The sequence below is a fragment of the Sceloporus occidentalis genome, unplaced genomic scaffold (genome assembly GCF_023333645.1).
Source record: "Sceloporus occidentalis isolate IW3139 unplaced genomic scaffold, rSceOcc1.0.p SCAF_20, whole genome shotgun sequence".
Taxonomy (NCBI): Eukaryota; Metazoa; Chordata; class Lepidosauria; order Squamata; family Phrynosomatidae; genus Sceloporus; species Sceloporus occidentalis.
In genome coordinates, this window is record NW_028317000.1 from 13,369,942 (window position 1) to 13,385,730 (window position 15,789).

Sequence of the window (15,789 nt, forward strand, 5' to 3'; positions counted from 1 at the left end):
AAAACAACCCACTTGTGTTCACATTCATGCATGAATCGGTTCAAAGCGGACCTGCTCCGGCCAGCCAAAAGGCAAATTTAAATCGATTCCAATCCGCATCTGGTTCACACTTACGTGGCATCAATTTATCCAAAAAGACGTGGAAAACATCAGCGTCAAAAAGACGTGGGTTAAATGGGTCTAGCGCATGGTCCCCCCCTCTCCAAATTGCTTCAGCGATTCAGTTCAAGTGCAAACCAGGGTCATTTGAACTGGTCCAAACCAATTTGTGATCCAGTTTAAAAGGTAGTGGGAATCAGGCCTTTGGAGACCCAATGCTGTATAGTAGAGAGACCAAGAGACAGACGGTGGGTAACGTGTTTTATTTCTGTGTCTGAAAAGGGTGAAGTCGTTTGGATTAAATTAGTAATTTGCAATCAGTTGCTTTTCCCGGTAAGTAAGCATTGTTGCAAAGTGGTTTGAGCAATGGACTAAGATGCTGCAGACCAGGGTTCGAATCCTGGCTCAGCCATGTAAACCCACTGGGTGATCTTGAGCAAGTCACACTCTCTCAGCCTCAGATGATGACCAGCCAAGAAAGCCCTATGATATGGTCACCATAAATCGGAAAAGATTCAAAGGCAATAACAAATCATGGTGTGGTGGTTTGAGTGTCGGACTACAGCTCTGGAGACCAGGGTTCGACTCCCGCTCAGCCATGAAAGCCATTGGGTAACCTTGGTCAAGTCGCACTCTCTCAGCCTCAGAGGATGGCAATGGCAAACCCTCTCTGAACTCATCTTGGCAAGAAAAACCCCATTGAAGGCACACAACAAGAACAACAACAGCAACAACAACATATTTTGCCGGTCGACAAAGTTGCAGATGGACTTTACATGGCTCTCTGGTTTGTGATTTAATACTTTCCTTTACGCTTAGGCTTTGTTCATTATATCACTTTGGTTTGAATATCGATCAATTGATCGATCATTTACAATGGATTTCATCCTACGGGTCACTACTTGGAGGCTTTTTACTGATCTGGACAGTCCTTTTTATTATCTCAGAGCCCATTTTAGTTTGACCCTCGGGGGACATGAAGAAAGACTATATCTTTTGGAGACCTTTGGAGTGCTTTCAAAAATGTCCAGAAAGTTCAGACCTTCTCAAGACTTCCCAGTTTGTGAAAGGTAACCCTTTGTAAAAGGTGATCCCAGGATGGACGGAACAACAAACGGTCAGTCTTTTGTGGTCCTTTCTTCCCCAAAACCAAATGACTGGGAGAGGTGGAGATCCAAGGAGAGCTTTGACCATCAGCAAGTGTCTCTAAACAGGGCTTTATCTTGGGTTTGGAGCAGAATCTTCTCCTGGGCTAATTCTTCCTTGGTCTTCTTTCTGGCCCTTTTAAGAAAAGGAAAAGACAATTCACCAACCGGTCAATCCAACCCATCCTTCCTCTGGTTCCATCCATCATTCCATTCAGTATTAAAACCTGTCTTAGGAGTTTATCACACAAAGGAGATCGGGAGTTTATCCCATGAATATCCCGGATTTATCCAGTCGCACAAAACCCGCCCTGAAAGTGGTCACAAAGAAGCATCAACGTGCATCTTTTGACGTTCGGGATTTCGGCGACAATGCATTTCTGATATCAGTATTTGTGCCTTTGCATGTGATAATCGTTCGCACCGTGACTCGCCATTTCTGCTTCGTTTGCGGGATGTTTTCAATGCGCTTTAACGTCAAAATCAACCCAAAGTGTGACAAACTCCTAGGAATCTCGAGGTCCTCCAGCGCAACTCTGCATTGCACATTGAAAGCATCCCGCAAACAAAAGGTTGACCATAGAGTTGTGTTGGAGAACTTAGAGGTTCCTAGAGAAAACACTTCTCTAGGCATCTGTAGGTCCTCCAGCGCAATTCTATGATCAAACCCTAACCACAGAGTTTCACCTCTCCTTGCGGAAAATACATTTATTATTATTATTATTATTATTATTATTATTATTACTATTACTATTACTATTATTATTATCATTATCTGAAGTGGCTCCATCAAGAGACGCCTGTTTCCCAAAGTCACCCACCTGTTCTCCACATCCTCGATGGTATCTGGGAGTGGGACGTTCAGGGTCTCCGGGAGAAAACAGGCAATGATGCCCGAAAAGATGGGCACGGCCCCATAGACGATCGGTGGCAGGAGGGCATAGTAGTCTTCCATCATCTTGGCCAGCGGAGCCACGATGCCTCCCACCCGCGCCATGGTGCTGCCGAACCCCAGCCCAGTCTGCCTGGGGATGGGGATAGAAAAGGCAGTGTGTTATAGTGGGTAGAGGACTGGTCTCAGCCATGGGAGACCTAGTTTCCCCCACTGAGCCATAGCATTCGCAGGGGGACTTTGAGTCAGCCGTCTCATTCTTCCCAGCATTGCCATGAGGATATCATGCCTAGGAGGAGACCCACATAAACATATCATGCGTAGGATGGCACCTGTCTAACTCGGATTGTTTTAAATTCAATTATCCGCCTTGAGTCCCGATATCGGGAGGAAGGTGGGATATAAATCAATCAATCAATCAATCAATCATAGTAATAAAATAATAAAATGCCATGACATGTACTCCAACTGCCTGAGTTTGTCAGGAACAGCCCTGATGAATAATCCTCTACCTTCCCACTTTTTCGGATGCTTTTAAAGTGTCCCAGTTTCTCTCTTATCCTCCCTCCTTTGGCTTCAGCTTACTCCAGTTTCTGCAAACTGAGTTCGAACAACAAAAGTAGTTTGCATTCAATTGATTTTAATTTGCATTTATAGTGTCAGTATTTCAGTTTTAAAGTCAGGGATAAGGGGATATGTCATTTTTTGTTATGTATGTGTTATGTATATACAGTATTTTTGTATTCTATTGTAACCTGCCTTGATCCTTCTGGAAAGGTGGGATATAAATAAAATCTATTATTATTATTATTATTATTATTATTATTATTATTATTCCTTGTGGTCTCTTCCATCCCTATGATTCTATGATTTTAGGAAGGGATTTTAGGAAGAGAGGAGAGATAGCATCTCATCCTTCCCAGTCGGATCAGGCAAAAGCAAACTGCCGCAGCATCTTCTGGTGTCTTTATTCTTCCAATTATCTTTGATCAGATTTGGATGTAGCTTCAATTACTGCCTTCTTTTAATTTTAGAAATTAGGTTAGGTATTCTCCGTTTTTTAAGAGCCGTGACCAAAATAGACTAATAGTTTGTTCATTCATCTGGATCCAACCCTATGCATCACCACCGCGGCCTCCAGCCAAAGCCCTTCAGATCTCCTTTTTGTCCCTTCCAGGAAATACTCTGGGGTTACTTAGTGACTGCTTTCATTGGGATTGTATTGGCGCAACTTGGTGGCAGCGCCAACTGTGTGCCATAGAAGCAGCGGCTTGCAAAAAGTTCTCTTTCCCCAATTAGAGAAGCCTTGGACGGAGCAGGAAAGAAGTGCGGAGAGGTGTCCAAAAGTGAGTCCCTCACCTGACGGGTGTCGGGTACAATTCAGTCGTGAATAAGAAGGTGCAGTTGAAGGCCGCCGACAAGCATCCTTTCCCAATGACGGCCAGCGCTGTCCGAACAGTCTGCAGCTCTTTTGGGGCAGAAAAAGGGAAGATTACAGCATGATTTGAACCCAAATCCTAGATGTGGGACCTCCAAAACCACTCATTCCCTTCCAGACCAATCCATAACTTTCCCAGTCGAAGCAAGTCAACAAAGGCAGACCTTTCATAGCCCAATTTAAGAATACAAAGATAAAAACCATTGGCCATCTATCAGGAGTGCTTCGATGGTGTCTTCCTACATTAGCAGAAAGGAGATAGACTGGATGGCCCTTGAGGGTCTCTTCCAACACTATGATTCATTGCATGTTACCCAGGCTATATATTACGATTCTATATGGGGGCATTCACACTCAGTTTTTTTGCCCCAAAAGGATATGCATCGCCATGCTGATGCATATCAGGATCATTGTTCCCATTGCGTTTTGTGTTCCCGAATCTCTCCGAATCATATTAACCCTAGTGTTTTTCACACATGTCATCGTTTCGGGATAAAATGGAACCGCCTCTATTCTCTTAAAAGATACAGAGCGATCTGAACCGGTTTGGTAGCGTATTCACACTGCCGAAGACGCGGATCAAGGTGGATCTTTCAAAAAGACGCGGGGAAAAAACTGGTATGAAATATCCCGGGTTAAGTGGGGTTTTGGGTAGCCTCCTTGCAAAGTGCACTGAATGCATTCGGGGTGAGTGTGAATGCCAATGAAATAACCCAGTTTTGTACCGGGTTGTTTTCATAGTATTAATGCCCCCCTATGTTTCCAAGTTGTTCACTCTGGATAAAGAGGTCCTGGTTGTCTGCTTCCTTTCTCCAAATCTTGATCTGATCTTGCCACATTCCTAGGTGGAAAGTGAGGTGTGGTTGTGGTCAATGGAGATTATCAGATGGAGGACGGGAGCGAAGCCCGTCCTTATCTCATCCGTGACAGCGTTTGCGGGAAATACATTATCATACGTCGCGCTGATCATGCCATAAACCTGTCGGTGAAGTGGAATTGCATTAACGGGTTCTTCCATTAGTGCAAAATGAAGGACAAAGATGGGACAATTCCACTTTACAGATGGGATCATGTCAGGATCAGTGTCATTTGAAAGGCTTTGGAGCAATCGCTTGTTTGCTATCATTTAAGTGACATTTTAAATGATCAACTGTTTAATTGTATTTTAGGGGGAGGGGTTGTGAGATATGGAATGCATTTTTACTGGAATGTATATTTTAATGTTTAAGACACCCCGGAAAGGGGTGAGATAAAAATATTATTATTGTTATTATTGTTGTTATTATTATTTGTAGTCACTCGCGCTTCCCGGATGGGACAATGACAGGATCAGTGCAACGTCATCTGAAAGTCCTTCCGCAATTGTGCAGGAAGGATGGGACAAGGATGGGAAAAGGACCGGACATGGACATCCCGTCCCCCGTCTGATAGTCCCCAATGAGAAGAGACTCACCGGTGGGCACAAATATATTGATGATGATGATGAATCCGGCGACGATGAGGAAGGACGAAAGGCTGAACCGCCGGCCGATGTAGCTCATGGTGATGGTCACGATCACTTTGGCCGGGAAGTCAACCGCCCCAAAGATCACCTGGATCAGGTAGATGCTGACCCCGAAATTCTGCAGGTCCATCGCCAATCCGTAGTAAGAGAAGCTCACCGAGAACCTGCCAAAGATAGAAGGAACCGGGAGTGATCTGGCATCAACGGCTGAAGTATGGGCAAACCCTCTCGGAAGATACGTGCCAAGAAAAACCCGTGGTACTCAAAAGGGAGGAGCAGTATATCTTTCTCCTCTTCTCACATCACTTTCTGATATTCTGGAAGTATATTTCTTTTTTGAGGTTGCAATTGCACTGCAGAAATGATCCAGTTTGACACCGCTTTAACTGCCGTGGCTCAACGCTTTATAATACTGGGATTTGTAATGTGTTGCGAAGGCAGAACATCTCATCAAACTACAGTTGCCCCAATCCCATAGCACTGAGCCGCGGAGGTTAAAGCGGTGCCAAACCGGGTTATTTCTGTGGTGCGGATGCAGCCCACACTTTGGGCTGCGCTTCTTACCACACTACAGAGAGGCAACAGAAAATGCGCCGGATGACCGGGGTGCGCACTAAGTCAGAGATGGTATAAGAAGCCTTGGTGACGGACAACTCTTTCTCCATGTTCGATAGCAGGACCTGCCGGACAGAAAATAAAAAACGGGGTCAGAACTGAGACATTTGCTTTTATAGATGGAAATCTTGCATTCCATTTCATCGGCAAGCTAGTGCGCACCATTCATTCTCCCTCCGTTCGTCCCTTGCGCATAAACAAGGGAAAAGAATCTGAAGACCACGAGAATGGAGGGAGGATCATTTGAATTCCTTGGGAATTCTGCAACCACCACTGAATGCTCTTTATTAAACCTATTGCAATGGAAACCACTGAGGAAGACATCTGCTTTTTTTGGACACCTGCATGTGGTTTCATAGAATCATAGAATCATAGTTTGGGTTGTTGAGAGATATCATCTTGTCCTTTGGCTCCGGCAACAAAATGCCTTGGGCTCCTTTGTCTCACTCCCATGAATGTACATAGCAATAACTATGTAATAGGATCCAGTGCGGTCATTCAGACGTCCTTTTTAATAATCTCACTCATGCATTCCGGGTTTGTTGTTCACATTATGGAACCGCATCTCTGTGCATTGCATCTCTGTTGCTCACACATGTCAGCGCTCAAATAAAGATGGAATTGAGGATGCAAATGCATTCGAAGCATTTCAAGGCATACAGAGTTTTACAGCCCCCCGAAATCAGTTATCCCAGGTTCAGTGGGGGGGTTTTGCCGCTCCCCGAAAAACCTCATTGGATGCATTTGAAACGCATGTGATTCAACTCAGATGGTACACTTTGTAAGCTGCTTAGTACATTGGTAAGCGGTCTAGAAATGTGCTTGCTATTGCTACCTGGATTATTTTCTGCATCTGAATAACCTCCCCAGACGCTACTGGATTTGCAACCGCCAAGATAGCTATATGGCTATTTCTTACCTCTGTGGTGATGCTAGCTCCGGCTTCTTGCTTCCCGTTGATGCGGGCGACTCTTTGGAGGACGCTGACAGCTGTACCCGCTTTTCCCGAAAGGATCAGCCACCGAGCGGATTCGGCAAACCACCTGCGCAAAAGGAGACAAGGTGCGTCACACCTCCGTGGCAAGATCCTTCCACAAACTGACAGAGGCTTAAAGAGTTTTCCCCCAGAAAACCAATTTTCCTACTTGGACTTGGCTTGCATCTATCATCATAATATGCAAAACCCAAACATTCGGCAGCAGATCCATTACGGATGATCTGGAACACGTGGTCCTTTACCACAATAATCACTCATTTAATTGTATTTTATTATTACTGATAGGAGGGTTATCATGTTATTATATGATATTGCATTGATATTGTATTTTATTGGGTTATTTTAATGCAAGCCGCTTCTATCGTTCGGAGGAGTGGGATATAGTATCTCAGATCTGCAAATATTTTCCCCTGCCCTTCTCTTGCCAGTCCCTGCCCTGCCCTGCCATACCAGGGGCTGGAAGTAGACAGAGAAGGCAAAAGTCCTTCCGAGTGCCACGTACCAAGAGTAGAGGAGGAAGAAAAAGAAAGGTGCGGAAACGGTAAACTGGAGCCAGCGCCAGTCGGGGATGCCATAGGCCAAGCCAGCGAGGAGGATCTGTCCCAACGTATATGTGAAGCCGGTGACGGCGATGGTGATCGTGCGGAACTGGGTGGGAATCCACTCCACAACTGGAAGGAAAGGGAAACACGTTAAGAGTCAAATAATAATAGATTTTATTTATATCCCGCCTTTCCAGAAGGGTCAAGGCGGGTTTCAATAGAATACAGTGTGCCTGCGTTATACGAGGGTGCGCTATATGCGGCTTTGAGCATACGCGCAAAGCTGCACAGGAGCACATGGAGCACAAGGGGCGGCGTGTCCCATTCGAATGAATAGGACACGCACCTCTGGCACACGCGTGCCGCCACGCCACCATGCCGCCGCATGCACGAGCCCCATTCACTTGAATGGGACTTGAGTATGCGTGGTATTTGGCTTATCGCGGGGGGGGGGGGGGGCGGAATGGATCCCTCATGTAAGCCAAGGGTGGACTGTACATAAATACATTATGGCGGGTTACAATAGGATACATAAATACGGGGCAGGTTACAATAAAATACATAAACATGGGTTACAATAGAATACATAAATACATTATGTATGTATTGTGTATTTATGTATTCTATTGTAACCTGCCTTGATCCTTCTGGAAAGGCGGGATATAAATAAAATCTATTATTAATATTATTAATATTATTATTATTAAAATTACATATCCCTTACTTTAAACGAAGGCCCGGTACGTACCGCCAAGAAACTGCGTCCAGGCATCGATTCTAGGGTTAGAGACCACGCACCAACCGCACAGTCCCTAACCCCAGGATGTCGTGGCGGTGGCGTAATGGTGGCCTCCTGTCCATACGGGGCCACCAATGTGACGTAAGCGATGTGCGGCATATAGGTGTTGCTGTGCGTCACTTACGTCACGAGTGTGCCAATGGTGCGCCAAGTGTGCCAAGTTTTTCTGGGTTCTTTTTGGGGCAGAGGGATGCCGCGCAGTTTGGGGCGGTATGTACCGAGCCAACAATAACAACACTATAAATGTGAATTAGAATTGCATAGAGTTGGAAGGGACCCCAATGGGGCCAGTTTGTCTCATCCCATGCAGTTGCAGAAAAGCACCACTAAAGCATCACTAAAGCACCAACCGAGGGATCATTCAGACATGGTTGCTTTTAGCAAAACAATGCAAATAACCTCACATTTCAGATCTGTTAGTCACACTGTGAAGCCACATTTCCGTGCATCTCTGTGCGTTCGGTTACTCATACATGTGAGCACTCAAATAAACATGGAACCAATGTGCTACATGTAACTGAAATCTAATTTGCAAAGACACTTCAGACGTTAAGACTTTTTAAAATGCAATTTGTAAAAGTTTTTTGTGGGTTTTTGGGCCATGTGTCCATGTTCTAGAAGAGTTTATTCCTGACATTTCACCGGCATCTGTGGCTGGCTTCTTCAGAGAGTGCTGGCATGGAAATATATATATACCCAGCTCACTTCCAGAACATGGCCACAGAGCCCCAAAAACCCACAAAAAACTCTGGATGCCAGCCATGAAAGCCTTTGACTTCACAATATGTAAAAGGTTCACAAATTTCACTCCACGCGCTCCATCTCTTACTCAAACAGGCAATGCTCAGGCCGAATCCGGAGAGCGCCATCCCACTCAGGAACCGGAAAACGCAGTAGGAGATGAAGTTGGGCGAAAAGGCTGCGCAGGTCCCCGTCACCGCCATTTGCAGAAACGACCAAATGGTGAGCGCCTTGCGGCCAAACCTGCAAGGGTGGCATTGCAATAAGTTAAAACACCAGTTGAGCATTTAGGGCCCAAAAAAGACAGGCCAAAATAAAGCTGCTTCGGGTCACTTTGGAGTTATGCTGTTTAAATGACACATGCATCGTAAGAAGCCAGAAGCTGCGCTCCTTTTGGCACAGCTTCCGGCCTCTTAGGACGCATACATCATTTAAACAGCATACCTCCAAAGTGACCCGAAGCAGCTTCATTTGGGCCTGTCTGTTCAGGATAGATGCGAGTTTCTTAAAAGTGAAGGGCAATATTGTTCCAAGGGAGCCCAAAATGTGGCGGAGATGCCTTCCACAGACACACAAGAGAGCAAAAATTACTTTGGGCCACCGGGGCCACACTCTTGATAGGAGGTCCCGGATCCTGGGAGCAGCCACCAAGGCGGCCTTTGCTTGAGTCCTTACTCGGTGTGTTTCTAAGGGTGGCGGGAAAGGGACAATACCTCCCATCATCCTGGCCCAACGTACCTGTCAGCCAGATTTCCCAGAATCAGGGCCCCCACCAGCACTCCAGCCATGTAGATGGACTGGGCCATCTCCCGAAGTTTCCGTCGGTCACACACTAGATCCCACTGTCACAAAAGAAAGAACACAGTAAATAATAATAATAATAATAATAGAATCCTAGAGTTGGAAGAGAGCCCAAGGGCCATCCAGTCCAACCCCATTCTGCCATGCAGGGACTCTCAATCAGCATTGAGAGTATGGGACCATGACTCTGGAGACCAGGGTTCGATTCCCAGCTCAGCCTGAAACCCACTGGGCGACACTGGGCAAGTCACACACTCTCAGCCTCAAGGGAAGGCAATGGCAAACCATCCTCTGAACAAATCTTGCCAAGAAAAGCCCACGACAGATTCACCTTAGAGTCGCCCAAAGTTGGAAACGAAGGCATGCAATAGGAACAACAAACCTAGTATTTGTTGGCGTTGCAATCTCCCATCCAAGTAGCCATGATCAAGAGCTTCCAAAATCAGGCGGGATCTGGTGCTTTCAAGGTATTTCAGGTAAGGTTTCCATGAGACGGACAACAACAAGGAAACCATGACTGTTTGGCCACCTTAGCAATGCTGTCAGGGCTCGATAGCTCCTGGGAAGACATTTTGGGAGGTACACAAAACACCTCTGGTGCAAAATGCACCGTGCACATGAGCATAGCCTCCAGGTACATGTGCATAAGTTGGGAGTCAGTTTCTGACTTGAACCTTCCAAATGTATGGGACATCTCTGTAAGAGGGGAAAGGGGAGCAGGGAAATTCATATATATATATATATATATATATATATATATATATATATATATCTTCCTTCTTTCCTTCCTTCCTTGCTGCAGAATCATCAGCTGCTCCTTTCCTTGGGCTGGCTGCCAGCCTCATCTCCTGCTGGGTTTTGAATTCCTCTCTTCCCAGCAGGGCCTTTGGACTGGAAAGCATTGATGGGGGGGTCTGTCAATTAAGCCTGTTTATCCATAAGACACAAAACACCTCCTGCGGCTCTTGTTGCTTAACCCTTCTGCTTCTTGGAAAGCTTCGGCCAGTGTTGTTGTTGTTGTTGTTGTTGTTGTTGTTGTTGTTGTGTTACCTTTGGCGACTCTAAGGCAAACCTATCCTGGGCTTTCCTTGGCAAGATTTGTTTAGAGGAGGGTTTGCCATCGCCTTCACTTGAGGCTGAGAGCGTGTGACTTGCCCAAAGTCACCCAGTGGGTTTCGTGCATGAGCTGGGAATCAAATCCTGGTCTCCAGAGTTTAGACCAATGCTCAAACCACTATGTTCAAATCCCCACTTGGCTATGGAAAGCCATGGGGCAAGTCACAATCTCTCAGCTTCAGAGAAGGAACCAGGCCAGGAGATGTTAGTTATGCAGACGTAACATAGTCACCAATAGTGGCAAACCTTTGGGTGCCAAATACTGTTTGCTGTGCTGGAAACATCCATACACACGTGTGTGTGTGTGTGTACTTTTGTGTGGAATATTTTCTTAGCCTACCTGTCCCATCCTTCTCAAGCCTCCTGAAATACCTTCAAAGCACCAGATCCCATCTGATCTTGGAAGATCTTGATCTTGGCTACTTGGACGGGAGTTTGCCACGCCAACAAATACTAGGTTTGTTGCTGTTGCTGTTGCGTGCCTTCGAGTCGTTTCCCAACCTATCCTAGGGTTTTCTTGGCAAGGTTTGTCCAGAGGAGGTATGCCATTGCCATCCTCTGAGGCTGAGAGAGCGTGACTTGCCTAAGGTCACCCAATTGGTTTCATAGAATTGAACCCTGGTCTCCAAAGTCATAGTCCAACACTCAAACCACTATCTTGACTCTCTCTTGGTGGCATGCATGGTATTTTTCCCCCTCCAAAAACACACACACATATTTTATCCTTCTAACAACCCTGTTGGGTAGGACAGGCTGAGAGATGATGACAGATCCAGGACCACCAGCTTGGACATCTGACCGGTCACTGCAAGAACAGAGCACTGGATGAGAGAGAGAGAGACCTTTGGTCTGACCCAGTATAGCTGATCTTTATATTTTTATGCCACTAGTTAAAATGCAACACATTCTGTTAGTGGCTTACATGTGCCACTAACATCTCTTTTGGTTCAGGGGACAGGGGCAACTGGAATTTCTAAATGGATCTTCCATGTCCAATGGTAGTCTACCGCTGAGCTTGGATCAATGGCCCCACTATAACTTTACTTTTAGGCTGTAGAGAGATCTTGTAGCACCTTTGAGACTAAATGGAATAAAGAAGTTGGCAGCATGAACTTTCATAGCCTTCACTTTAGTCTACTTCCTCAGATGCATATAGTTCCATTCCACTATATGCATCTGAGGTTCTATATGCATCTGGGGAAATAGACTGAAGCCTAGGAAAGCTCATGCTGCCAACGTCTTACTTTCAGTGAGTCTCAAAGGTGCTACCAGATCTCTCTACATACTGATTCTACAGACTAACATGGCTATATCTTTGAATTCTATCATCGTCTAACATAGTGGTTTGAGCATTGGACTACATCTCTGGATACCAGGTTTGATTCGCCCTCGGCCGTGAAATCCATTGGTTGAACTTGGGCAAGTCACACACTCTCAGCCTCAGGGGAAGGCAATGGCAAACCTCCTCTGAACCAATCTTGCCAAGAAAACCCCAGGATAGGGTCACCGTAAGTCGGAAACGAAGGCACACAGCGCACCGAGGATCTTTGCCATTGATACAAATCCTCTTGTTAGTCCTGGATACAGTAATCCTAGTAAATCAATGGGATTCACCTTTGGGCTGACTCATCATTCGACAGTTGAATAAAATGTCTCAGGTCTTGTCTACTTTGTTGTTGTTGTTGTTGTGTACCTTTCCGACTTAGGTGACCCTAAGCATGCTAGCGGTCCTACCTGCCTATCTCCTGTCATCTGTCCCTTCTATTCTGGCAGATATCAGGCTCCTGAGATGTGCTTCTGCATTTCATTTATTTGTTCTACTAAAACCCTGAGGTCTAGCAAGGAGGCTGAGACAAAAGACGTACCCTTTCGGCCCAAAGAAGCCTGATCCTGAGGGATTTGTGCGAACTACCAGAATGGAACACATCTCCGCATTTCTGCATACAAAATGCGCTCCTGCATATTTCGAGCTTTGTTTATTCCAGCTGTATAATGGGGTTGTTTCTGTTGTTAAGCCACCCAGAGTCAGCAGCCATCGCCGATTTACCCTCAAATCACCCCCAAATTAAGCTGTAGATCCAGGTCTAACCTCTGCCAGCATGATGTGTATGCCTTCAAGTTGTTTCCGACTTATGGCGACCCTAAGGCAAACCTATCCTGGGGTTTTCTTGGCAAGATTTGTTCAGAGGAGGTTTACTATTGCCTTCCCTAAGGCTGAGAGAGTGTGACTTGCCCAAGGGTGCCAATGGGTTTCATGGCAGAGATGGGAATCAAACCCTGGTCTCTACCTGGTGCTGGGAATAGATTTATAAATCAGAGGTTCAAATCTCTGGATTAAGAAAGGTCTTTAAATTATTATAAAATACTGTATTTCTATTAAAATCGTACACAGCTTTTTTCGTAATACAGTCACCCCTCCATTTTCACGGACTTGAGATCCGCAGTTTTGGTTATTCAGGGAAGGCCAACCTCCATTAAAGTTAATGGTGCCCGTTCCTGCGGTCCATGCGCACTGGAGGGAGCGCACATCCATTCAAGCCTATGAGGCTTGAATATATGCAAATTTTTGAATTCACAGGGGTCCAGAATGGATTGCCTGTGAATTTGGAGGGAGGATTGTACTATGAGAAGTCTTAAAGTTAGCGTGCATTAGGGCCTGAGCATACCTTAACCCATCCCCAAGCATGGATTCCCATAGATACACCAGGATCGATCCCATCTCACCTCTGAAATTATGCTGGAAGAGTACAGGGTCCTATCGTATACCCATCCGTCGGCACATGGCTCGGTGTCCATTTTGGTCTGGTTTGCCTTGGTGAGGTTTGGGTTGAGAAGGTGCCACTGGATGTCCACAAACCGACGGCACTTCTCCAGCTGCTGTTTACTGTTGAGAGGGATGCCCACCCTCAGAAGGCCGCTGGCGCCTAGTGAGTAAGTGGCGTTTTGATGCCCGCTGCCATTGGCGCTCATGCGGATCTGGCAGTGATGCTCCGGGATCGCCGCGGTGAAGTTCTGGAGAAGGTTGTGGCTGGCCATCAATACGATGGGGATTGTCAGGAGCACCGTGTGGATTATCTGGAAGCGGCCCATGCCACCGACTTGCTGCAGGAATTCGGCGAAAGTCATGGCGTTCACGAAAACCCCTGGAAGGGGTCACAGGGGTGCAACGTATATCTAAGTACGGATGCCGCCCAAACAGTGCCCTTGTCTCCTTGCTAATCCAAAAGCAAATTCCTTCCAAAGCTTAAAAGGAGGAGTGCAAATATGGTTAGCCGGTCGACTGCCGCTTGCAAGATTGTAGTAAGATGAGCCGGGTAGTGATGCAGAATAGGACGGCAGGCACTTTTGGGCACAATGGGTCTCTGGCTTGTTCCTGTGGGAGATAAAAAGATTGTCCAAGGAAAGGGAGTGTCTTGATTTTAATTTATCGAATAACCCACTTTCAGCAAGGCAGCAGGTTTGTTTGGGGTCAGAAACGGTCGCTCCAGGAAACCCTGGATCCTGTGCCCATCTGGGGCTGTGCCAGGAGCTTGCCAGAATTCGGAGGGTCTCCGTTCCTCCAGCTGTGAGTTCCCCAGGCCTCTTTTGGAAGGAGAGGGAGAAAAATATCTCACTTGATGTTTATTCTCCAATTTTGCAAAATCAATACATTCCTACGGTAAGAGAAATATGAGAGGTGTCTCTAACCAGTTGCCTGCACTTTTTAAAGGCGTTACATTCTCTGCCCGGTTGTGTCAAAGCGGATGGGAATCTCCCACTTTGCCCACTTGTTTCGTCCTTAGCGGGCAAACGTCTCCTGGCTTTGCTGGATCTTTGGGTGGATTATTTATGTAAAACAGTAAGCGGCTCAAGCGGTTAAAGTTTTACTCTCGTTTTGAGGGATTAACAGTTTGGGAACAAAAATTGGGGGGGGGAAGGAAGAAGAGTCAGGGAGAAATGTGGAAGAAAGGGCAAGCAGAAGAAGTAAGAGCCGGACCACTTTGGGTTTGTTTTCTGGAGCTGGAAACGGGTCGATCATTGATCTACCCCACTCTCTCAACCCCCCAAAGCGGGCATTTTATAAGTCACAGCACCGGCAAAGATGCAAGGCTTCCAGGAGAGTGGAAATTTTAGGGAGAGCAGCTGATGCTCTCCATTGGCAAGGCAACAGTCCCATTGCGCTCAGGGTCAAAGGCATAAGTGCCGTCTCACATGCTTTCCAAGGAAGGAAGGAGGAATTGGTGCACAGGACATTTGCAGAGAGGTAAGATAATAGCATCAGGTTCTCCCTTTGTATGGCATTCTGGCAAGTGCGAATGGGGCGACGATGAGGCTTTAAAGCACTTGCAACTTGGAGAGCCAAGTGGGTTTCCCAACTTTGGTTCTCCAGATGTTTGGGACTTCGGTTCCCAGAATTCCCGATGGCTGGCCAAGCTGGCTAGGGGCTTCTGGGAGTCGAAGTCCATAACACCTGGAGGACAAAAGTTTGGGAATCACCGAATAAGTTTTCTAGAACCACATTCTAGCGGTAACACAAAATGGTGGGACCCAACATTGTTGTTATGTGCCTTCGAATCCTTTCCGACTTACGATGACCCTATCCTGGGGTTTTCTCAGCAGGATTTGTTCAGAGGGGGTTTGTCATTGCCGTCCCCTGAGGCTGAGAGAATGTGACATGCCCAGCGTCACCCATTGGGTTTCATGGCTAAGTTGGGAATCAAACCCTGGTCTCCAGAGTCATAGTCCAATGCTCAAACCATTGCACCACGCTGGCTGTCACCCAAACAAGAGACAAGGGTGCACAACACTCCAGTTTTGGAGGGGGCTTAGCTCCAAGCCAAAGTCCTGGGTGCAAATCCACAGCTCAGTTAATAGAACAGCAGCCACACCAGCTCATGGAAACGAAAATCTCAGCATGTTTTAGTCGAAGGCTCTTGCTTCCTTTAATATAGCCTTAGGAGATGCAATCCAACCTTGCAGTATGGGAAGCAGGAGAGACACACACCGCCTTGAGTCCCTATATAAGAAAATAAGATAATAATAAAAGTAAATAATAATAATATGGTCACAGGGAAGACTCCAGGGTGAGATTGGCAGCCCAAAAAGGGAGCCGGATTTGGC

The 15,789-nt window shown here is 46.3% G+C and overlaps 1 protein-coding gene across 1 annotated transcript; it reads right to left on the reverse strand.

Moving 5' to 3' along the window:
* Window positions 1-355: 355 nt before the first annotated feature.
* On the reverse strand, window positions 356-13,819 carry LOC149302073 (solute carrier family 22 member 6-A-like). Its single transcript, XM_089482939.1, has 10 exons — window positions 13,414-13,819; window positions 9,511-9,614; window positions 8,861-9,015; window positions 7,193-7,361; window positions 6,613-6,736; window positions 5,643-5,758; window positions 5,028-5,242; window positions 3,496-3,604; window positions 2,066-2,269; window positions 356-1,380 (listed from the first exon to the last, which is right to left on the reverse strand). Exons 1-10 carry the CDS (start codon window positions 13,813-13,815, stop codon window positions 1,293-1,295), a joined length of 1,686 nt encoding a protein of 561 aa, XP_089339065.1. The 5' UTR covers window positions 13,816-13,819; the 3' UTR covers window positions 356-1,292.
* Window positions 13,820-15,789: the final 1,970 nt, after the last annotated feature.